Source organism: Caretta caretta, chromosome 10, assembly GCF_965140235.1.
Source record: "Caretta caretta isolate rCarCar2 chromosome 10, rCarCar1.hap1, whole genome shotgun sequence".
NCBI lineage: Eukaryota > Metazoa > Chordata > Testudines > Cheloniidae > Caretta > Caretta caretta.
This window is the reverse complement of record NC_134215.1, coordinates 41,659,726-41,685,123: the sequence shown is the minus strand read 5'-3', so window position 1 is coordinate 41,685,123 and position 25,398 is coordinate 41,659,726. Positions and strand designations below refer to the sequence as shown.

Below are 25,398 nucleotides of genomic sequence, written 5' to 3'. Positions count from 1 at the left end.
CAATTCCTTATCCAGCTTTCAGTTTTCATATTGATCCCCATCTTGTCCAATTTAATTAATAGTTCCCCATGTGGCACGGTATCAAACACCTTACTGAAATTTAGGTAAATTAGATCCACTGTGTTTCCTTTGTCTAAAAAAATCTGTTACTTTCTCAAAGTATCATTGACCTCAACGTCCTTAACTACTTTCTCCTTCAGAATTTTTTCCAAGACTTTGCATACTACAGATGTCAAACTAACAGGCCTGTAGTTACCCGGATCACTTTTTTTTCCTTTCTTAAAAATAGGAACTATGTTAGCAATTCTCCAGTCATACGGTACAACCCCTAAGTTTACAAATTCTTTAAAAATTCTTGCTAATGGGCTTGCAATTTCATGTGCCAATTCCTTTAATATTCTTGGATGAAGATAAATGGGGGGCCCAGATATAGTCCCATTAAAGTGTTCGAGTTTGGCTTCTATCTCGGATCTGGTAATATCTACCTCCATATCCTCATTCCCACTTGTCATGCTACCATTATCCCTAAGATCCTCTTCAGCCTTATTAAAGACTGAGGCAAAGTATTTGTTTAGATATTGGGCCATGCCTAGATTATCCTTAACCTCCACTCCATGCTCAGTGTTTAGTGGTCCCACGTCTTCTTTCTTTGTTTTCTTCTTATTTATATGGCTATAGAACCTTTTACTATTGGTTTTAATTCCCTTTGCAAGGTCCAACTCTACTTGACTTTTAGCCTCTCTCACTTTATCCCTACATGTTCTGACCTCAATAAGGTAGCTTTCCTTGCTGATCCCTCCCATCTTCCACTCCTTGTAGGCTTTTTGCTTTTTCTTAATCACCTCTCTGAGATGCTTGCTCATCTAGCTTGGTCTACAACTCCTGCCTATGAATTTTTTCCCCTTTCTTGGGATGCAGGCTTCCTATAGCTTCTGCAGCTTTGATTTAAAGTAATCCCAGGCCTCCTCTGCCTTTAGATCCATAATCCACTTCCCTAACTAATTTCCTTAATTTTTGAAAGTCAGCCCTTTTGAAATCAAAAACCCTAGTCGCAGATTTATTTTTGTTAATCCTTCCGTTCAGTTTGAACTGAATTATCTCATGATCACTTGAACCAAGATTGTCCCCTACAACCATTTCTTCTATGAGGTCCTCACTACTCACCAAAACCAAATCTAAAATGGCATCCCCTCTAGTCGGTTCAGCAACTACTTGATGAAGGAATCCATCAGCTATCGCATCTAGGAAAATCTGAGCCCTATTATTATTACTAGCACTCATCCTCCAGTCTATATCTGGGAAGTTAAAGTCTCCCATGATAACGCAGTTTCCATTAGTATTTACTTCATTAAAAACATTAAAGAGGGCTCTATCCATATCCAAATTAGATCCCGGCGGTCTATAGCACACCCCAAGCACTATCCCAGGGGAGGCTCTCGTAGTTTTCTTCCCCAATGTAATTTTTGCCCAGACAGACTCTGTCTTATCCATTCCATCGCTTCTTATTTCTTTACATTCTACCTCATCATTGATATACGATGCTACTCCACCACCTTTACCTTTATTTCTGTCTTTCCTAAACAGCACATACCCTTCAATACCTGTACTCCAGTCATGACTACTATTCCACCATGTTTCTGCTATCCCTATAATATCTGGTTTCACTTCCTGCACTAGTAGCTCTAGTTCCTCCATTTTGTTACTTAGGCTCCTCGCATTGGTGTACAAACATCTTAATTTTTGCTGTTTGGCCTCGGTCACATTCTGTTCCTTATTAGGCACGGTCATTCTACAACCAGTATAGCCTATTAGACTGGTATCCACGCTACCCTTCCTCCTTATCTACACATTCTCCCACCCACGGCTGTATCCTTTCTTACTTTGTTTTCTTCCCTCTCAATGCTAAAATCCGGCGTGGAGATTACCTGGACATCTCCCAGCCATCTCCCCCAAATTCCTAGTTTAAACCTCTCTTAATCAGTTGTGCCAGCCTCCATCCTAGAAGTCTATTTCCTTCCCTACTCAGATGAAGTCCGAGAGAGAACTGTCCTCTGTCCATGAATGCCTCCCAGTGGCCATACATCCCAAAGCCCTCCTTATAGCACCATTGCCTAAGCCATCTGGTGATGGTCATAATCTTGTCACACCTTTGTTGCCTCTCTCTAGGAACAGGCAGAATCCCACTAAAGATCACCTGAGCCTCAATTTCCTTAAGCGTCTTCCCCAGCCTAGCATAGTGTCCCTTAATACTTTCCAGCGAGAACCTAGCTGTATCATTTGTTCCCACATGATGGATAATTAGGGGATTCTTTCCTGCTCCCTTTAGGATCCTTTTCAACTCAGGTCTACATCCCGTATCTTAGCACCTGGAAGACGGCACACCCTTCTATTCTCTGGATCAGCTCTGGTTACAGGCCTGTCTATTCTTCTCAGCAAAGAGTCCCCGATCACATAGAACTGCCTTTTCCTGGTGACGGTGCTATTCTCCAGTCTATCCCCTGTCCCCTCTGGCTGCAAGTTCTTTCCATTCCTACTTTCCCTTGTAATCCTCTTCAACCCATCCTGTATCCTCCTGGGGCTCATATTTGGTGTAGTCTCCATTGGCTCTTCCCCTTTTCCTATAGGGCTAGCTGCTCTTCTCTTCTTCCTTGCCCTTCCACTTTCAGTGACTACCTGCTGAGCCCCTTCTTCATTTTCCAACTCTGCAAACCTGTTCTTGAGCTCTGTTTCTCCTTCACTAGCCCGTCTTTTCCTCTGCCTGGTTCTTTTAGTCACATGCTTCCACTGACCACTTTCCTCACCCAGTCTCCCCTCAGAATTCCTCAGTCCTGCTTCCATCTGCAAGTCTGAGCTTTTCCCTGCAGATACCTCATGTCTTTGCTCCGTAATCTGCTCGAACCCCTTTCTAAACTCAACCAGACTTTCCGCCTGCATCTCCAAACCTCGGATCTTTTCCTCCATCGGCTCTATCAGACAGCATTTCAGGTAGACAAAACTCTTATCAGGTACTCCCCCCCAGGATTATGTACATACCGCAGCTTCCACATCCAGTCATCTTCATTGTGTCTTCCACTACATGAGTCACTCCCACTGCTGCCTCTGTATCTGTCATAGCCTTCCCACCTAAATCCTGTTAATCTGGGAAACACAAACCACACCAAACCACCACCACCCACAGCAAAAACAAACCCGAAACAAGTACCACAAGACGAACTCCCCTTACGAACGCCCACTGAAACTCCCCTGTTTGCTAGCTCCTGTGCCGCTACAGCTGTCTGTGCCACTGCCTGACTGGCTGGCTGGCTACCTTTATAGGACCCTCCTCAGAGAAGCCCCACCCCCTAATCAGGGCTCAGCTTCTCTCCCAGCACAAAGCCCCTACAAGCCTCTTCTCCTCCAACAGAACTCCCACTGAAACTCATAGAATATCAGGGTTGGAAGGGACCTCAGGAGGTCATCTAGTCCAACCCCCTGCTCAAAGCAGGACCAATCCCCAATTAAATCATCCCAGCCAGGGCTTTGTCAAGCCTGACCTTAAAAACTTCTAAGGAAGGAGATTCTACCACCTCCCTAGGTAACGCATTCCAGTGTTTCACAACCCTCCTAGTGAAAAAGTTTTTCCTAATATCCAACCTAAACCTGCCCCACTGCAACTTGAGACCATTACTCCTTGTCCTGTCCTCTTCTACCACCGAGAATAGTCTAGAACCATCCTCTTTGGAACCACCTCTCAGGTAGTTGAAAGCAGCTATCAAATCCCCCCTCATTCTTCTCTTCTGCAGACTAAACAATCCCAGTTCCCTCAGCCTCTCCTCATAAGTCATGTGTTCCAGACCCCTAATCATTTTTGTTGCCCTTCACTGGACTCTTTCCAATTTATCCACATCCTTCTTGTGGTGTGGGGCCCAAAACTGGACACAGTATTCCAGATGAGGCCTCACCAATGTCGAATAGAGGGGGACGATCACGTCCCTCAATCTGCTCGCTATGCCCCTGCTTATACATCCCAAAATGCCGTTGGCCTTCTTGGCAACAAGGGCACACTGTTGACTCATATCCAGCTTCTCGTCCACTGTCACCCCTAGGTCCTTTTCCGCAGAACTGCTGCCTAGCCATTCGGTCCCTAGTCTGTAGCGATGCATTGGGTTCTTCTGTCCTAAGTGCAGGACCCTGCACTTATCCTTATTGAACCTCATCAGATTTCTTTTGGCCCAATACTCCAATTTGTCTAGGTCCCTCTGTATCCTATCCCTGCCCTCCAGCGTATCTACCACTCCTCCCAGTTTAGTATCATCCGCAAATTTGCTGAGAGTGCAATCCACACCATCCTCCAGATCATTTATGAAGATATTGAACAAAACCAGCCCCAGGACCGACCCCTGGGGCACTCCACTTGATACCGGCTGTCAACTAGACATGGAGCCATTGATCACTACCCGTTGAGCCCGACAATCTAGCCAACTTTCTACCCACCTTATAGTGCATTCATCCAGCACATACTTCTTTAACTTGCTGACAAGAATACTGTGGGAGACCGTGTCAAATGCTTTGCTAAAGTCAAGAAACAATACATCCACTGTTTTCCCTTCATCCACAGAACCAGTAATCTCATCATAGAAGGCGATTAGATTAGTCAGGCATGACCTTCCCTTGGTGAATCCATGCTGACTGTTCCTGATCACTTTCCTCTCATGTAAGTGCTTCAGGATTTATTCTTTGAGGACCTGCTCCATGATTTTTCTGGGGACTGAGGTGAGGCTGACTGGCCTGTAGTTCCCAGGATCCTCCTTCTTCCCTTTTTTAAAGATTGGCACTACATTAGCCTTTTTCCAGTCATCTGGGACTTCCCCTGTTCGCCACGAGTTTTCAAAGATAATGGCCAATGGCTCTGCAATCACAGCCGCCAATTCCTTTAACACTCTCGGATGCAACGCGTCCGGCCCCATGGACTTGTGCATGTCCAGCTTTTCTAAATAGTCCCTAACCACCTCTTTCTCCACAGAGGGCTGGCCATCTACTCCCCATGCTGTGATGCCCACCGCCGCAGTCTGGGAGCTGACCTTGTTAGTGAAGACAGAGTCAAAAAAAGCATTGGGTACATTAGTTTTTTCCACATCCTCTGTCACTAGGTTGCCTCCCTCATTCAGTAAGGGGCCCACACTTTCCTTGGCTTTGTTTTTGTTGCCAATATACCTGAAGAAACCCTTCTTGTTACTCTTGACATCTCTTGCTAACTGCAACTCCAGGTGCGATTTGGCCCTCCTGATTTCATTCCTACATGCCCGAGCCATATTTTTATACTCTTCCCTGGTCATATGTCCAACCTTCCACTTCTTGTAAGCTTCTTTTTTATGTTTAAGATGCGCTAGGATTTCACCGTTAAGCCAAGCTGGTCGCCTGCCATATTTACTATTCTTTCGACACATGAGGATGGTTTGTCCCTGTAACTTCAACAGGGATTCCTTGAAATACAGCCAGCTCTCCTGGACTCCTTTCCCCTTCACGTTAGTCCCCCAGGGGATCCTACCCATCCGTTCCCTGAGGGAGTCAAAGTCTGCTTTCCTGAAGTCCAGGGTCCGTATCCTGCTGCTTACCTTTCTTCCCTGTGTCAGGATCCTGAACTCAACCAACTCATGGTCACTGCCTCCCAAATTCCCATCCACTTTTGCTTCCCCCACTAATTCTTCCTGGTTTGTGTGTAAACTCCCCTGTTTACAGCTCTGTTTGCTAGCTCTTGGGCCGCTACAGCTGTCTTGACTGTCACTATGGTGACCTATTACCTTCATCTCTTCTTCTGGAGAAAAAAAAATTTTAACCCTGTTTTTTCTAAACACATCACTTCAGTATATGAAGTGGAGTGTTGCTTATTAACTATATCCTGGCCTAATAAACATTTCAGACCCCCACTGGCACCCAAACCATGGCCCCGCTCCTCTCTCACTCGTCCTTATGGACAGTAAAAAGTGGGAGGACCATGGCCTTCCCCCTGTTCAGGTGCCCCTGCTTCAGACTCCAAGTTATTTTATCCAAGGATAGGATTGATACCTCACAAATAGGAAGTGCATTCAAGTTATATAAATATTTACATGAATGAGAGTGAAGGAAACTTTAAAACACTGCGCAAACAGAATTATGAACAAACTTGTAATTGTCATTCATATTACAGCTTCTTATCGTTTACTCAAGGCACAAAACTCTTCTGGTTATTAACTATCCCCCAAAATTACATAGTCTGTTAGTTACCACCACCTATAAAATGGAAAAGTATTCTTATATAAAAATTATCGTGCAATGTGTTCTTTAAGATAGTTGTAGGAAGCAATGTTCCTTTATACACTTTTATTTTCACTGAAACTCTATTGGTGACTAAGCACAATATACATGATCAGACTATTTAAAAATCCTTACAGGGTACACTCTGCACTTGAATAGCACACTTAGCTGTGCATCGGACCTGAAGTTTGTGCTCACATCCATCCTTAGCTAAATTGTTGCTGCCTTCCTTCTACATAAAGAAAATAAATGTCTACAACAAAAATAAATCAATGGTGAACAGAAATTCAATTATAAGCACCGATGTTATAACTTTTGTATAATTCAGATCCACATATACACAGCAAGGGAACAGTAGCTCATCAGAGCTGGAGTGTATTTGAATATTTTACAGTGCCCCCAAAAGACCATAAAGATATTATTTGTCTCTTGTGAAAATCCTCCAAAAGGAGTTCAAATTAAAATGTCATTTCTGATTTTGTCCAATATAGGTAAATTCTCCCATTAAAAATATGCCTTGCATCTCCATGAGTTACTTCTGAACTGGGAGGAGTTGATCAAATTCCTCTATCAGCTCAATAAACTAGAAGAAAAATCCCACAAGCTTTTCATGGTACAACGGATAAAGAGAGTTAAAAATCTGAACCATCACTTTGACATTTTTCCATTTAAAAAGCATTAGAACAGGGTTATTTACTTGCAGTGCCTTTAAATCACATTATATAATAGCTGTGTCTTAAAATAATGTGCCTGTAATAATATGCCAGATTGTTCGGTGAGCTACATAAATTTAGAGGACTTCACATTTAACTTCCAAGTATTTGACTACCTAGTAAAGATGAATGAGTAACAGCCGTGTTAGTCTGTATTCGCAAAAAGAAAAGGAGTACTTGTGGCACCTTAGAGACTAACCAATTTATTTGAGCATAAGCTGAAGTGAGCTGTAGCTCAGTTCATCGGATGCATACTGTGGAAAATACAGAAGATGTTCTTATACATACAAACCATGAAAAAATGGGTGTTTACCACTACAAAAGGTTTTCTCTCCCCCCACCCCACTCTCCCTGCTGGTAATAGCTTATCTAAAGTGATCACTCTCCTTACAATGTGTATGATAATCAAGCTGGACCATTTGCAGTAGTACAGTCTACTGATCTGGTCATTAAAGAAAAAGATAGGATAAATATGATATTGGCTTAGTGATGTGGAGCTCTATTCAGAAACATCCAGGATCAACTAAGCATTGTCCATCTAAATGAGACTTGTTCATGTTTGGTATCTTAAGCCCATTTTCGGTTTTAAAATTTCAAGATCAGCATAAAAGTCTGAATAATTTGCACATCACAAGCTTTTGCATCCTGCATGCTGTTAAGTATATAGATCAGCCCTTAAGGCATGCTAGCTCACTTGAAAGACATGCATGACAGATACTTGAATCCTTTTTTGGCCTGCATTTTCAAAATGATTTACAGAATTATATCTAGTAGTTGCAGTTTCCAGTCTATTGTGTGATGTGACTGCTATCAAGGCGGATGCTATCAAACTCACCTTAGAAATTATACAGCATCCATCTGATGAGGGGGTTTTATAAGATATTGTTTTAATATTTAGAAACAAGTTCTCCATTCATTATATAAGTAAAAGGTAACATTATGTGAGACTCTGTTACCATTGTATGTATTGTTGGCTATTCCATGAGTGTAAAGTGATCCAGAACCTCATGGAACTGAGGGCATTGTTTGTGGGGGAGTGGATTGAGTGAGGCTGGTTTTCACTAATAAGTGCTTCCAAAGACAGATTTCAAAAAGTGATTACAACAGCCTTCCATTTACATAGCATCTTTCAACCTGAAGGATCCCAATGTGCTTTCTAAGCTCTAGTGGTCCCTCACCCTCTAGTAGGGAGGATTTCCAATAAAACCTTACTACTGGCTGACTGCAAGTAACAGTCTTATAGGGGAGAGCTCCAGCTCCCTGTGTGGGGTGAGGCACAACAGTCCTTAACCCACAGCCACCTAGCTGGGGAAGACAGTAATTAACAGCCTATAATTAACAGGAAGCTCTGGCCCTCTGGGCAAGGCAGAGCCGCAATCAGTCTTAAGCCGTCAGCCACCTGGCTGGGGCAGACAACACACAGGGCCTTCTGGCCTAGGAGCGAATAGGCTGCTACCCAAGGGGTGGGGGCTCGCAGCAGGGGGTAGGGGAACCCAGGCCCACCCAACTTCACTGGGTCCCTGCCCAGGGCCTTAACAGTGGCAGAGTGCTCCACCACTGGGTCAGTGGGGAATCCAGACAACACACTGACTTACACTCACACAGCAGAACTGGACTAGAGTCTCATCCCCCTGGACTATTTCCTACCAGAGTCTGAGTGTAGGGGCCCATGGTCCAAAAAAATCCCCTGTCTCCTCATGGTATTCAGCCACTGGTATCCCCCGGCGGTCCTCATCTGCATCCCCTGATGGCGGGACTGGGCTAGGCTTGGCTCTTGTAGGAGCATTTGCTCCATAGAAGAGACCTCCACTCTCCTGTGGCTCAGCAGCAACTGAGGTCCAGGGCTCTCCTTCTCTACTTCCTGTCCCGCCCTGGTACTTCCAGTGAGTGGGGTGGGGTGGATTTGGCTCTGCCCACCCAGGGGAGGGAAGTCAGTCTGTCTCACTACATAAGCTTAAACAGCTGTACATTGCATTTGATCCACCACTGAAGTGCAGCTGTCTCTAGGGTGGAAGGCAACAACTGCTTAACTATGCATATTCACACTAAACTGTGGGTTCAAGAGAGTCTGAAATGAAGAATAACTTAATAAATTGAAACTGTAAGGAAAATTTAGAAATGGAAAATTTAATTGCCATGTAATAATAATACCAAAGTCAGAATTTGGCTTGGATTCCATAGCTAATACCTCTGCTCCTCTCTGTAGTGACGTTGGATTTTTAGTAGCCAGAAGTGGTTAGAACTTGGTTTGTATCCTCTAAAAGATTCTACATTCCTTCGGTCATTATTAAACCAATACCCCAGGGAGGGCCCTTAATTGTACCCTGGGACATTGGTTTAATAATGACCAAAAGAATGTGCTTCTTACTTCCCCAGAAATACTTACAGCAGCCTGCTTTATTTTTTGGCAATCTCTGATTCAAGTAATTGCCCAAGCCCCACCAGGCTTAGATGGTGAGAGCTCTGATTAGTCTTTGATGGTCTGGCTGCAGGCAGAGTGCTACTTCTCAGGAAATCACGTTTGCAGCCATGGACACTAATAGTTAAACATTCATGGCCTTTATGTTGGCCAGTGTTGCATTAGAAATGCAGTGAACCACCAACTTTCCAAAAATGTTAAAGCGATAAATTGAAGTGGAATGTGCCTTAATATTTCAGCATCAACTTATGGCAGACTGAAAATTCTCCCTTTAAGATGCAGATAGATAGTGGCATGTGCAAAAGTAAAGGCTTCTTCCTTACATTTCCTGGTTCCATATTTGCACTGGGAAACAGCTTTGACTATTTGACAAAACATTTCCGGTGTAGCTCCTGTCACGGAGTCCCTGGGCGATGCTCTGGAACTGTTCCCCATGAAGCCAGCCAGGACTCCGGGGAAGTCTCCTCTCTGGGAGCAGACTGTCTTCAGGACGCAAAGCTCACACAGCTTTCACCTTCCTGGGTCTGACCTCTGAGCATTCAGCATCCTCTGCCCCTCCGTGCACTTCCCACAGCGAGTCCGCTCAGGCGGGGCTCCTGGGGAAGCCAGAGGGTCCTGCACCCCAACTTCGCAGTCAGATGTGACTCTCAGACAGCCAGTAAAACAAACGTTTATTAAACATGGTCTAAAACAGAGCTTGCAGGTGCAGAGAACAGGACCCCTCAGCTGGGTCCATTTTGGGGGGCAGTGAGCCAGACAACCACGTCTGCCCTTCACTCCATGTCCCAGCCAGCCCCAAACTGAAACTCCCTCCAGCCCCTCCTCCTCTGGGCTTTGTTCCTTTCCCAGGCCAGGAGGTCACCTGATTCCTTTTTTCTCCAACCCTTTAGCTCTCACCTTGCAGGGGGGAAGGGCCCAGGCCATCAGTGGCCAGGAAACCGGGTGTCGACCATTCTCTGTGTTCAGACTCCTGCACACACCTGCCCTCTAGGGCTCTGCAGTGATCATACACCCTTATCCCACCACCTAGATACTTAAGAACTGCATAGGGGAAACTGAGGCACCCCCACACTATTCAGAGGGAACATTAAGAACAGTCCCACTTCATCACAGCTCCTTTGGAGTAAATGAAGAGGAAATTAATAGGCAGCAGGTTTAAAACAAAACAGAAGGAAGCATTTCTTTACACAACACACAGTCAACCTGTGGAACTCTTTGCCAATCAGTGGTTATTAGCCAGGACGGGCAGGGATGGTGTCCCTAGCCTCTGTTTTCCAGGGAATGGGTGATGGGATGGATCACTTGATGATTACCTGTTCTGTTCATTCCTTCTGAAGCACCTGGCTTTGGCCACTGTCGGAAGACAGGATACTGGGCTAGATGGACCTTTGGTCTGCCCCAGTATGGCCGTTCTTATACAGCAAGGAGAAATTTAAAAAACCTTGTGTTTATAGTTGGTGCAGTGATCCAGTAACTATCACTATTTTGTTTTGGCTACAATAAATACAAATTTAATTAAAAACAAATTTGTTTGGTGGGATGCACACTCAAATTAATTTCTCTCTTTGGCTTTAAACAGAACGAATGCCGCATGTTTCGTATTCAGTTTGGTGGAGATTCAAAAGAGCAGGCGCTGGAACACTGCTATAATTGTGTGCAGAAACTTGCAGACTATGTAACAGTTCAGGTAACAGATGAGCAAAGCCAAGAGCTGCACCAAGGTCATAGTCAGCTGGCTAACCGTGAAAGTCAAGTGAAGGACTCCGAACAAAATACATCCATGCTGCATGGAGTAAGCCGGAAGAGTGTGTGTGTGAAACTGAGAAATATAATGGTTGCCTAATTTAAGTGCCATGTCCATACTCCTTCAAGCCAGTGGTTTTCAACCTTTTTTCGTTTGAGGACCCCTACAAATTTCAAATGGAGGTGCGAACCTCTTTGGAAATCTTAGACATAGTTTGCGGACCCCCAGATGTCCGTGGACCACAGGATGAAAACCACTGCTTTAGGATGTGTAGTCTAATAAGAATATGGTCCTTGTGTGGTTGTTGGGTATAAGACATCACTATTTTAATCCTGTTGTTTAATAGTACAAATTTTTGAAAAGAGGCATTTCATCTATGCATTTGTCCAGAAACAAAACTATGCTATCTGCTAATGTAGTATCTTATTGACAAGCAGACCAATATTAAGATAAACCCTTTATTATGAACAAGAACTATGTATAGCAATGAGGTAACAAACTTCCTACTACTCTGTAGCTGCAGCCTGTGACTCCTGTATCCTGGGCTTCTTTGTTTCTGCCCAGCTGGAAGTATGTCACATTGCACTTTTTGATACTGTCTCACATGACCTTCTCATAAATAAACTAGGGAAATATAGCCTAGATGAACCTACTACAAGGTGGGTGCACTACTGGTTGGGAGAGCATTCTCAGAGTAGTTATTAATGGTTCTGTAGTGAGGTCTTCGACATTGGGGAGGCCTCATCTGGAGTACTGTGTCCAGTTTTGGGCCCCACACTACAAGAAGGATGTGGAAAAATTGGAAAGAGTCCAGCGGAGGGCAACAAAAATTATTAGGGGACTGGAACACATGACTTCTGAGGAGAGGCTGAGGGAACTGGGATTGTTTAGTCTGCAGAAGAGAAGAATGAGGGGGGATTTGATAGCTGCTTTCAACTACCTGAAAGGGGGTTCCTAAGAGGATGGATCTAGACTGTTCTCAGTGGTAGTTGATGACAGAACAAGGAGTAATGGTCTCAAGTTGCAGTGGGGAAGGTTTAGATTGGATATTAAGAAAAACTTTTTCACTAGGAGGGTGGTGAAATACTGGAATGCTTTACCTAGGCAGGTGGTGGAATCTCCTTCCTTAGAGGTTTTTAAGGTCAGGCTTGACAAAGCCCTGGCTGGGATGATTTAGTTGGGGATTGGTCCTGCTTTGAGCAAGGGGTTGAACTAGATGACCTCCTGAGATCCCTTCCAACCCTGATATTCTATGCTTCTATGCCTTATTGGAAAAATCTGGGAGGTGGGTAGGCACAAGCACGCCCACTTCTAAAGGCCCTTCACCCAGCCTAGCGGGAGGGACCACTGGACCTGGGTTCTAACTGATTACTTGACAACTAATGAGAAAACAGGGGTCGGAGTGATGGTCATAGGTTCAAAACAAGGGTACCGGATGGGGACACCAAGCAGAGGACCCCGGACAGCTCCCACTGCTCCTCAAAGGGAGCCAGCGGATGCTGCCCAAAGGAACTTTGCCCGGAGGCGTGAGACAATTGACCCTACAATTGCAGAGCATCCCCTCATCCAGCATCTAGCTCCTGGTATTAAAGATGGCAACCTTTGTGAGGACCAGGAGGAGGTTAATGAGGAGATCTTGTGACTTTGTGGGGCCACAGACAGGGTGTGCGAAAATGAATAAGTGCAGGGAAAAGTGCAGCCAGAACCTCAGCAAGAGGTTCTGGAGGAGCTGGAAGAGGGGCTGCAACCTGGCGCATTCAAGATCGGTGTGTGCCAGGTTCTCCCTCACGCCGTAGAACGGGAAAGCATCAGAAATGGGTGTGAACAGCGCCAGCTACACACCTGTGCTCACGGATCCGTAAAGGAGCCACCAACCGATGTGCCCGGCAGGCCGTGGGACCAGGGTGGAATAGATACTGGCCCACCGGGGCTCCTCACCCTCTACAGATGATAAGTAGTCCTGCCATTTGGTGTCGGAGCAGGAGACAAGGGTGAGGAAATGCAACATGTGGAGCACGAGCATGTATAGGGCGTGGTTCGGAAGTGAATCAGATGCAGGGCATGCAGCTGGCTCGAAGTATGGGAGTGGGGAGGCTGGGGGAGGTTCACGGAACAGGGGCCCGATAAAAAGGTCCGGAGGGCCTGGGGTGAGGATGGACAGGGAGCCTTAACTTAAGGCCCGCCCCAGGAAGATGAGAGAAGTGGGTGACAAGGTAGCCCCCACCTCCTGGAGTACGCGCAGGGAGGTTGGAAGGGTGAAGAGCCCCATACGCCGACCAAGCACCCGGGGATCCTCCCAGTCCCCCCGTCATAGTGCAGGAGGTCTCTGACCCTGTTGATTTCTGCCAGGACAAAACTCTGGCGCATCGAGGGAGACTCCGTCACATGCACATGTAGATCAGGGTTGTGTAGCAGAGGCTCCGCAAGGAGGTCTGCCCCCTCGGTGGCCACAATGGACCTGGTCGCCGAAAAGAGCTTCCAGGTCTGGAGGAGGGCCTGGTAGAAGGCCGGCAGCTTGGAGAGGTCTCACGGAAGACCCCTGCCAGTCTTATTGGAGCCGTTGGAGGCGGCGGAGGAAGGCATGTGCCAACATGCTCCACGCCAGACTACCTGTACCATAAAGGAGTCTCTGCAGGGCCTGGAGGCGGAAGACAGACCTGGCTGCGAAGGCAGACCATGCCCTGCCCTCCCTCCTCCAGGGGAAGACTCAAGACCCCTGCAGAGACCCAGTGCAGTCCTGGCCAGAAAAACTCCAGGGCTGTCCTCTGGAGCCTGGCCAGGATCCCCAGGGCCAGGCTCAGGGTGTTGAGCCGGTGCCAGAGCATGGACAGGACTAGCTGGTTCAGCACCAGCACTCTCCCTCACAGGGAGAGACACTGGAGCAGTCCTGTCCATCTCTGCAGCCGCTCACCCACCCTAGGCTCCAAATCCTGCTAGTTCTCTAGTGGAGAAGGATGCGTGGCGGAAAGAAAAACGCCAAGATAGAGCACCAGATGGCTTGAAGTGTGGGTGAGAGGGAACTCACCTGCCACCCGTCCCCAACCACCAGGCCAGAGCTTTTGACCCAGTTGACCAGAGCAGAGGAGGCCACTGAGTAGATGGCCTGGCAGGCCTCGACCCGCACCAGGTCACCTGGGTCCTGGACCATGAGGAGCACGTCGTCAGCGTACACCAACAGGACCAGCCGCAGCTCCAGCTCCCGAAGCACCAACCCCATCAAACTCCGGTGGAGGAGACAGAGGAAGGGCTCGATCGTCAGAGCGTACAGCTGGCCAGGGAGGGGGTCTGTAGCGAGGCGGTGTGGTTCCCTGCCACCCCGGGGAGGGACGAGCCCCTCCGGACACTAAAGGGGCAGAGCCAGTGACTCCTGCGCCCACCCCCCAGAGGTCAATGCGCAGGACAGGAAGTATAAAAGCCCAACCCCAGAGCTCACTGGAGGAGCAGCCACCAGAGAGGCCAGTTGCCTGCAGCCTAGCTCCCGGTTGGGAGACTCCAGCAACAGGCGGCAGACCCAAAGACTCACCCGCCTGACCAATGCCTGCCCCTCGCCAGTTACCCAGAGGAGCTGCCAAGCCTACCCCTCGCCAGTTACCCTGAGGAGCCCATGGTACTTGACCCCCCCGGAGGACACCGTCCGGACCCAGGTACCTCTAGAGGGGGAGTTAGGAATTAACCCGGGGGCATCCAACCCTAGTCTGGCTGTATCACTGCCAGAGCCTATGTCAATGTGTTGCAGCCAGGATCCCCACGACTCAGCAGCAGGCCTTCTGCTAGGATGCAGTGGAGTGGGTGGGCCTACTTCCCCCCCTGCCACCCAACTTGTGGGTGGCAGTCTCCCCCTCTCCCTGGCCCCTCTGAGCTAAGAGCCTGGGCTTGTTGTTTACCTGCTTTTGCTCAGCTTCTGCCTGAGGACCTGAGCCCTTGACTCGCTATTGCCGCCAACCACGGGCTGGTACAAATAACTGTCTGTGTTTGACTTTATTGCTCCATGGTGAGAGACTCCCACAACCAGGCTAATACACCGTCAAGAACTGAAAGGACGTAGCAAGGCAGGGTGGGCTCCCGCCGCCCCGGAGAGGGACGAGCCCTGGCCAAACCTCTCCACATGTGAAGAATGTGGGCAGCAGTCCCCTGATCCCTGTGAGAAGGGGTCTTAGGAGGAACGTGCCCAGGATGGCCATGGATATGGACAAGCTCATTAAGTTCCTGGCTAAGAGCCAGCAGCAGCAAGCGGCAGCCCAGCAACAGCAGCTGGTCCAGCAGTTAGGGGCACAACAGCAACAGCTGATTTTGGAGCTGGGACACCAGAACCAGGACCACCAGCAACAATGCCTGCAGCAGTTGGCAACTCTGCTCCCCTGTCCTGCAGAACCCCAGCCAGGAGACACCGTTGGGCTGTCCAGTGTAGCCCGCCGATCCAGTTGACCAAGATGGGCCCCAACAATGAACCCAAGGCCTCCCTTGTGATCTTTGAGAGGGTGGCATTAGTCGTGGGGTGGGTCCAAGACCAGTGGGCCACCCTCCTGGCCCCGTATCTGCCCAGGACCACCACACACTGTGTACTGCAGACTATCGATGGAGGAGGCACAGAGTACAACCAGGTAAAGGCAGCAATTCTAGATGCCTTGGACGTCAGCCCGGAAACCTTCTGGCAGCGGTTCTGGAGTCTGACCTTCCCTACGGATGCGCGACCTTGGTTGGTGGCCCAAGAGCTGAGGGAGGCATGCAAGCAATGGCTACAGCCCAAGAGGCGAACACCAGACGAGCTCACTGAGCAAGTTATTATGGAACAATTTGTCCACATGCTCCCACCGCAAGGAAGGGCCTGCGTCCTCCGCCATTGGCCTGCGACACTGGCTGCCGCCGTCACTCTGATGGAGGATTTCCTCGCAGCTGAAGCCCTGTGGGGACTGGTGATTTGAGCCCACACACCAGGGCCCGAGCGCCCTAACTTAAAGAAGAAGGGGAGCTCCCGGACCGAACTACGAAACCCTTCACGGGGCCAGGAGCCCCGCTATAGCAGTCCGGAGGTGCCGGTTCGACAAGCCCCAGCGACTGCTGAGCCAGGGGTCAGGAGGACCAATCGAAGCCCCCCAAGGGGCCCTGTGGGGACATCTGCCCAGCCTGGGCATCCAGAGCTCGGACCCTGTTTCTTCTGTGGGAAATACGGACACCTACAGCGTGACTTCACTGAGATGGACTGCAACTCCGGTCACATTTGTGCAGGAGAAACCCACGCCTGATGGCCACACCCCACCAAGATTACAGTGCCAGTAGTTGTTGGGGATTGCCCGACCCTGGCCCAGATTGATTCAGGATGCGGCCAGATGCTCATTTGCCAAAATTTAGGCCTTCCAGCTGACCTGCACCTGGGGATGATTCGACTGCAATTCATCCACGATGATGTCTGGCCCTACCCCAGTGCCCGAATCCGGCTAACCATTGACGGAGTCATGCGGCTGATGGTGGTCGGCCTGGCTCCTCAACTAGCCTACCCGGTGATCCTGGGACTTGATTGGTCCTAGTGACCAGAGGTCTTTCACTCAAGTGCTGAGAAAGGCCCTGAGGTCACCCTAGCACCTGGAGGGGGCTGCCCCGAGACCTGCTCCAAGGAGCCGGAGGAACCAGACCCCAACGGACAGGGAGGAGAGCCTAAGGACCCCCCGGCGGGGCCCGCCGTCGAACCCATGCTTAGCACCGACTTTTGCCAGGACCAAAGGGAGGACCCCACCCTCAGTCAAGCATATGAACAGCTAGCAGCCGTTGATGGGACTCTGATCGATCAGTCCCAGACAAAGTGGTGGCCCCATTTCGAGTTTCGCTGCAACCACCTCTTTTAGGCGGAATGAGACCCTCACAACGGAGAGCTCCAGACCCAACTTCTTGTGCCTTAATGTCACCGACGAGCTGTAATGAAACTCGCCCACAGCATCCCGGCCGCAGGGCACTTGGGCCATGAAAAGACCCTCGCCCGAATTTTGACGAGGTTCTTCTGGCCCGGTGTACACCAGGAGGTGAGAAACTATTCTAGTTCCTGTCCAGAATGCCAGCTAGCCTGCTCCGCCATGGACGCCCAAGGTCCCATTGATTCCCATGCCCATTGTAGAAAAGTCGTTCAAGTGAGTAGCCATGGACTTGGTGGGCCCCCTTCCGAAAAGTATTGCCAGATTTCAGTACATACTGGTCATCATGGACTATGACCTGTTTCCCCGAAGCAGTACCACTATGGAGCATCACTGCCCGAACAGTTGCTGATTAACTCTGAAGGTCTTCACCTGCGTGGGCCTGCCCTGGGAAATCCTCACTGACCAGGGCACCAACTTCACCTCCCAGCTGCTGCAGCTGATGTGCAACCTGGGGATTAAGCAGCTGCGCACCTCCATATATCACCCACAAACAGATGGCTTGGTTGAATGGTTTAACCGTACTATGAAGGACATGCTGTGCAGTTTCCCCCAGGTGACCTACACCGAGGGGATCAGCTACTCCTGCCCTTGCTTCTGGCCATCTGTGAGGTGTCTCCATCCCCCTTATAAGAGAGTCACCAATCACCACTACCCTACATTTCCTCCTGGGGGGAATCAGAATTGTAGGACTAGAAGGGACCTCAAGAGGTCATTTAGTCCAGTCCCCTGCACTCATGGTGTTTGTTTAACCTGTTCATAAAAATCTCCAATAATGGAGATTTCACAACGTCCCTAGGCAATTTATTCCAGTGCTAAACCACCCTGACAGGAATGTTTTCTAATGTCCAACCTAAGCCACCTTTGCTGCAATTTAAACCCATTGCTTCTTGTCCTATCCTCAGAGGCTAAGGAGAACAAATTTTCTCCTTCCTCCTTATAACAACCTTTCATGTATTTGAAAACTGTTATTGTGTCCCCTCTCAGTTTTCTCTTCTCCAGCCTAAACAAACCCAGTTTTTTCAATCATCCTTCATTGGTCATGTTTTCTAGACCTTTAATCATTTCTGTTGTTCTTCTCTGGACTGTCTCTAATTTGTCCACATCTTTCCATAGTTGCCCCAAAATTGGGCACAATGTGGCCTAATCAGCATGTAGTAAAGAGGAAGAATGACTTTTTGTGTTTTGCTTACAACACTCCTACTATTGCAGAATGAAGTTTGCTTTTTTTGCTATAGTGTTACACTGTTGACTCATATTTAGCTTATGGTCAACTATAAGCCCCAGATCTCTTTCTGCAGTACTCCTTCCTAAGCAGTCATTTCTCATTTTGTGTGTGTGCAACTGATTGTTCCTTCCTAAGTGGAATACTTTTCATTTATCCTTATTGCACTGATTGAACTGTGATTTTATTAATTTAAATTCTGTTTTGATACTTTCCAGCCAAGTCATGTTATAGATAAACCTCCAGCCCAGTCATGCACAAGCTTTCCAGAGAGACAGAGATCCGTGACAGAGCTAGCACAGGTAGAGTCAAACACTGTCATATGACAAGACACCGCTTCTCTCTGGCAGGGAGAGACAGTTTATGGCAGGCTATATGATATTAAGTTTTTCCTATGTTGATGATGTACCAGCTTGTTCAGTGAAACAGTAACTTGCAGACATCAAGACAGAAGCACACAAAGACCATACACTGAGAAAAGGGCAGGACCTTGTGTGTCTGCTGTTGAGTAGCCATGGACTTGGCTGCAGAACCTCAGATTTCACTCTAATTAACATTCAGGCCCTTATGGCTAGAAAGAAAAATATTAGATGCACTTAAACCAATCTAGTGTGCTGAGACAAATTCCAATTTTTACTTAACTGTGGGCTGGTGAATAAATTTAGAAACACATACTAACCTTGATCCAGAACTGCCACTGCTATCAATAGAAAGTTCAAAGAACAAGGTAGAGTGGCATGTATATAGTAACTACATTTTTTTATTTGTTCAGTACCTTATCACATTCAGTATCAGTAAGACAACATGGCACTATTATTCTTGTCCCTTGTTTCTGTGTCTTTCCCCTACACTTCCTTCCTAGCAACAGCTCCCAGTTCCCTGTGGGCTTCACGTCTACCCTTTTACCCTATTTCCACTACCCATGTGAAGGGCCGTGGAATAGTAAAACTTTCCTTAGAAGTCATTGGCTTTAGAGTTGATAGTTCAGTGACATTAATAGGGGCCTAGGAGTTCACCCCTCTCAAAGCTATTGATTTCCGTAGACATCAATGCATGGGTTAGTGTCTGTTCATGTTTGGAAGGTTGTTTTTGCAACCGGGAACCCTAAACTTTTTTTAAACACAGTGGAGATTTTGCATTAGGTGAATGGCATATAGGCCTCAAATATATCACAGCCTAGATCTAGCACACAGGCTGTTTCTCACCTGTGTACTGGTCTGTTTGCAAACTATAGAATACTTCCATCAAAATGCTAAAGCCTAATGCTAATTTGTCAGCTGTAGTATCAGAGGGAGGAATGTGGCCACTGTCCACTCCTTAAGTTGACAGTTGGAGTGGGCCACTGATTCTCTCACAATGGCAATCTCAGTTAGAGACATTAATTCTGAAAGCAGAATGGGGTCTGCTCTGGAAGTTGCCTTGCTGTGGTAAATTAGAGGTTCACCAAGAACAGTAGATGTGCTGTAGACAGCTACACATGCTTGTGCAGCATGGGGTGGAGGCAAGCTGAGGGTCAGCTCTATTGCATGGCTGTGAACTCCAATGCATCAGACACACTCTCCTCTGACCATCTTCTCTCTCCCTCCCCCCCCAGCTCCTGCATGACACTCTTACGTTGGCTGCTTTGAGAGCCATCTAGTTACTAAATTGTCTAAACACAGACTAAACTTTTTAAGAATATATATATCATCCTAGTCTAATCACACACATCTCTGATATTTATAATACCTGCTCCAGGTCAAAGGTTTTTGGGAGCAGGGCAGTAGCAATTATTGAGACTTTTCTCATGACATACACAGTAGTTACATACTGCAGCCATTACTACAATTGCTAGAACTTTTAGATTGCTCTTACTTGATTATACCAGGTAATGTTCTCCCTTTTGGAAAAACAACTGCTTTTCTATGTCCACTGAGATTGTATCAAGCAGTCAAATAATCCTTTACTGGTTTGTGTGCTTTCAAGTCAGCTGTTAAGATACATGGGGGGAGGGAATAAACATGGGTAAATAGTTCAACATGTTTATTCCCCCCTGCCCCCACCATTCCTCAGACGTTCTTGTCAACAGCTGGAAATGGCCCACCTTGATTATCACTACAAAAGGTTCACCTCCCCGCCCCTGCTCTCCTGCTGGTAATAGCTCATCTTAAGCGATCACTCTCCTTACAGTGTGTATGGTAACACCCATTGTTTCATGTTCTCTATGTATATAAATCTCCCCACTGTATTTTCCACTGAATGCATCCGATCAAGTGAGCTGTAGCTCACGAAAGCTTATGCTCAAATAAATTGGTTAGTCTCTAAGGTGCCACAAGTACTCTTTTTCTTTTTGCGAAGATTTAGTTGTGTGACAAAGTTCCTCCTCAGCCTTGGTGGGTCCTGGGCTTATTGGCAGATTTTCTCACTGCAGTTTGGCCACTTTCATGGCTCAAATCTGCCATTCACTCAAATCTGCCATTCATCACTGGCCAACATAGGGAAAGGAATAACAATCCCCACAGTCTCTGCTGATCCACCTAGTGGATCGGGGAACAGGCCAGACACCTTCCCCTCTAGTGGAACCCACAGTCCAGTTCAACTCCTCCGATATCAAGCAGGGAGTTGGAGGGATGGGGGGAACCCGGGGCCGCCCTCTACTTCAGGTTCCAGCCCAGGGCCCTGTAGATTGTAGCTGTCTACTGTGGCTCCTGTAACAGCTGTGTGACAGCTACAACTCCCTGGGCTACTTCCCTGTGGCCTCCTCCTAACACCTTCTTTATTCTCACCACAGGACCTCCCTCCTGATGTCTGATAATGCTCATACTTCTCAGTCTTCCAGTAGTATGCCTTCTCACTCTCAGCTTCTTGCGCTTTTTGTTTCTAGCTCCTCACACACACCACAAACTGAAGTGAGCTCCTTTTTAAATCCAGGTGCCCTGATTAGCCTGCCTTAATTGATTCTAGCAGCTTCTTGATTGGCTGCAGGTGTTCTAATCAGCCTGTCTGCCTTAATTGTTTCCAGAAGGTTCCTGATTGTTCTGGAACCTTCCCTGTTACCTTACCCAAGGAAAAGGGACATACTTAGCCTGGGGCTAATATATCTGCCTTCTATTACTCTCCTGTAGCCATCTGGCTCGACCCTGTCACACTGTCTATCTATCTATATCTCCCTACTGTATTTTCCACTGCATGCATCCAATGAAGTGGGTTTTAGCCCACGAAAGCTTATGCCCAAATAAATTTTAGTCTCTAAGGTGAAAAAAAAAAAAAAAAAAAAAAAACCTTCCCTGTTACCTTACCCAGGGAAAAGGGACCTACTTAGCCTGCTCTCCGGCCTAGGCTTTCCTTGCTTTTACCCCTGTTTTTGGCTTCCCCCCAACCGAGCCAGACACTCTCCCCCCTTTCTTTTCTTTTTGTTGTTGTTTTTTCTTTCTCCGCTGTTACTAGAGTGCTGGCCGGCTGTTAGCCCCGCCTGCCCTCGGACGCTGCTGCCGCTCCAGCTGAACCCCCCCTTCCCCCCCCCCCACCCCGAGAGAGGGGGGACCTGCCGGCCCACTTCCCCGGAACAGGGGAGTGGAAGGACCCAGACCCAGCTGCTTGCTGTTTGTCTGCGGCTGAGAGAATTTCTTATCATCCACTCTGGCATCCCTGGAATGCGAAAAAGAAAACCCGGAACAGATAAACAGCCGTCTACTGGAGGAACGCCGCCCGGGGAATCTACAAATCGCCGCAGAGGGGGCCCAAGACTGAGTAACTTTCGAACTGTGCTCTCGTGTGGGGGGAGGCCTTGACTGTGTCGTGACTGTGTTTGTAGGGACACAGGGGGTGTGGCACGGAGCTGCCCCCTGGTCCATCTGGCTCTGGACTTAGCTGCTCGCCCTGATTCCACCATGTGGGCCAGAAGCACCAGCCAACCAAACAGGACTCTCTGGACAAGCGTACAGTGGTTCATGTGCCCCCCACCCCAAACTGCCCATCCCACAGCCTGTCCCTTTTTACCTAACCCCAACTCCTGTTAACCACCTGCCACCGCCCCCACTGGGGCATCGGCAATGGAGGGCACCGGGGTGACCTCCGCTGCTGCAATGCCCACCACCTCCCCAGACTCTAGGGGAGCCCCCCCAGCCGGCGGGAAAGGCCAGGGCAAGAACAAGGGGAAGGGCCCCGCTAAAACCACCAGGCCCTCCGTGGCAGGGGCCACCCCCACTGCTGCGGCCCCGCCACCGACCACAGCGTCCCTCCCCGCTGCCCCCTCCACCGGCTCTGTGGGTGTCCCTCCCTCACCTTCCAGGATGTATTCCTGGGCGGCAGCAGCCCCCCCACCTGTCGCCTCATCATCTCACCCGCCCACCACCTCCACCACCATCAACAGCGGCCGGGGCCCCTTCCCCACCATGACAAGTAAGCATGGTGTCTGATGCCTCCTGGTGCCCGCCTCGCCCCACGTGGAGACCTAAGTGCGGGCGTTGGCGAGGGTGGTGGGGCCCTCGGCCATTTTGGCGGCCTCCAAAATGTATGGGAAGGTCATCTTCTTCTTAGCATCAGAGGCTGCCGCCGAGGAAGCGGTGGAGAGGGGCCTGGTGGTGGTGGGGTGTTTGTCCCCCTAGAGCCGCTGGAGGACCTGGGCATCCACCTGGTCCTGACCCCTGTCCCTCCTTTTCTTCCCAGTGCTGCCCTGTTAGTCGCCCTTTCCACCCTGGGGAAACCTGTTTCTGTCATCAGCCCTCTCCCGTTCGGCTGCAAGGACCCCACCCTCCGTCACATCTTTTCCTTCCACCAGCAAGTGCAGCTTCTACTGCCGTCGGCGGCGCGTGATGGAGAGGCGCTCGAGGGGTCCTTCCGAGTCCCCCACCAGGGGGCCCTTTACCGGGTGTATTTCTCCACGGGGGAAGCCCGGTGCTACCTCTGCCAGGAATCGGGGCATGGCCGGAGGGACTGCCCCTTAGCCCGGCAAGAAGGGGCACCTGTGATCCCTGAGACCCGGCAGGACATCGGCCCAGTCATTGCCGACGCCCCTGGCTGCCCGATACCCGAATTCGCCCCCCTCCTCTTCGGACCACCACTTCTCCCACTCAGGCCCAAGGAGCACCTCCCCTACGACGCCCAGACGAGCGGGAGAGCCCCGCCCTCGCTGCTGACAGTCTGGCGGGGCCTATAGAGGAGGGTGTGGCAGAGATACCACCAAGCATGTGAGAGATCCTGCCCCAGGAAGAATCCTCCCTCCCTTATGCAGCCCCACCGTACCTCCCCAAGTCCCTGAGCCATCGCCTTTACCCCCTGATACGACCCCTGCTAACCAGCCCCCAGATGATGCCATTGAGGGCTGGGCCCTAGTCCAGGAGAAGCAAGGCAAGCAGAAGGCTTGAGCTCCTCCTCATCTACCCGAGGCGGAGGCCCCCCGAAAGACCAGGAAGGGGGGCACCAATGCCGAACCTTCCGCTTTGCCCATGAGTGCGTCCCATCCACCGGTGTCAGCCGGGAAAGACGTGGTAGGACCGGAAGGTAGTGTCTCCTCTCCACGGGAGACCCTCCCCTCCGAGACCCTCGAGGAAGCACCTTCTGTTCTGACACTACCCGAAGCCCCTGTGAACCCCGAGGCAACCATCGTGGCGGGTGCCAGCGGGGAGAACCCTGGAGCAATGGAAAGTGTCCTCTCCTCCATATTCAAAAAGATCGAGGCCCTAGATCTGACCCCAATCGCCCAGGGGGAGGACGACCTTTTGCCAGCAAACCTCGATTTGGGCGACCTCACTCCACCCCTCTTTTCCCCATGCTCCCTCCCCCTAACTGCTGCTTCTGCTCCCACCTCCGAGGAGCCCCTGGACTTCTCCATTGACCCGGCTGCTGATGGCACCCTGCTGACAACCACCGAGCCTGCTCAGGTGACAGCTGGCGCCATGCGGCCGGGACACGAGCCACCAGGGGCACTCCCCATTGGTGCGGAGCAATCGATTTTCTTCCCGGGTGGTGGCCCAACAGAAGATAATCCACTTCCTGATGCTGTGGCCGCTAAATCCACCATAGAGCCCGTGCCCGGTATCACTGAGAACTCCCTCCCCACCCCCTTAACCCTTGAGCCTGATCAGGAGGCGCCACCATCCAGCTGCTTCCCTCCCAAAACCCAGAACCTCGCCTCTGCCCCTGCCCCTACCCCTATCCAGTCTACCTCCTACGATGTTATTGCCATCGCCGGGGCTGTCTCCTTCCCTTTTCCAACCGATGACCGCCAGGGAGCGGCCTTTGCGTTCTCCTGCCCCGACCCATTAGGGGCTGTTATTTTTCCTCCACCGCCCCCTATTGCCCCAGGGCTTGAGGTGGGCCTAGAAGCTCCAGGCCATCAGGCACCCCATTGGGGGTCCGCACCCTGCTTGCCCGTTTTAGTGGGCCACAGGGCTGCACCAAGAGCCCAGCCGGGGAACAACCAGGAAACCGTAACCCCACCCCCCCATGAGCTGCGAGGAGCGCTGCAGAAGTTTTTAGAGGATGTCCGTGGCTCCCACAACAAGCTACAGCTTGCTCTCCAGCGATGGGTGGATTTTTTTCAAATCCTCTGGGCCACAAGGGCCCTCATGGGGGAAGGTAAAGGGACGGGGAAGCGAGATGCCGCGGCCTACTGGCGGGTCCGCATCTTCCGTGACCAATTACTCACCTACGGGATGGGTCAAGGACTGTTGCGCGGCCCGCTGGTGGATGCGAGCGTCCCTGCCAGTGAGGATCCCTCCCGGCCCTCCCCATGACACCTCTCACCATCGCAACTTTGAACACCCGGGGCTGTAGGATGGCTCTCCGCCGGTCCCAGGTGCTCTCCTTCCTTCGGGAGGGAGGGTACTCTGTGATTTTCCTGCAGGAGACCCATACGGATCCGACCGCCGAAGACAGTTGGCGGCTGGAGTGGGGGTACAGGGTCTACTTTAGTCATTCCACGATTCGGCAGGCTGGAGTGGCGACCCTGTTCTCCCCCAACCTACGGCCCGAGGTGCTAGGGGTCGCCGAGGCCGTGCAGGGTCGCCTGTTGCATCTCCGGGTCCGTATAGAGGTGCTCGTGGTTCATCTCATTAACGTCTATGCCCCGACATCGGGCCCGGAGCGGCTGCAATTCTATCAGCAGGCGTCCGCCTTCCTCGTCACCTTAGATTCTCACG

At 49.7% G+C, this 25,398-nt stretch overlaps 1 protein-coding gene across 1 annotated transcript in view; it reads left to right on the top strand.

Annotated features, from left to right (window-relative positions):
* The window catches only part of REC114 (REC114 meiotic recombination protein), a 153,589-nt gene that overhangs the window by 116,771 nt on the left and 11,420 nt on the right, over nt 1-25,398 (top strand). Inside the window, exons 4-5 of the mRNA XM_048866159.2 lie at nt 10,985-11,197; nt 18,496-18,579. Of these exons, the coding sequence (XP_048722116.2) occupies nt 10,985-11,197; nt 18,496-18,579 (297 nt within the window). The remainder of the gene's footprint in view (nt 1-10,984; nt 11,198-18,495; nt 18,580-25,398) is intronic.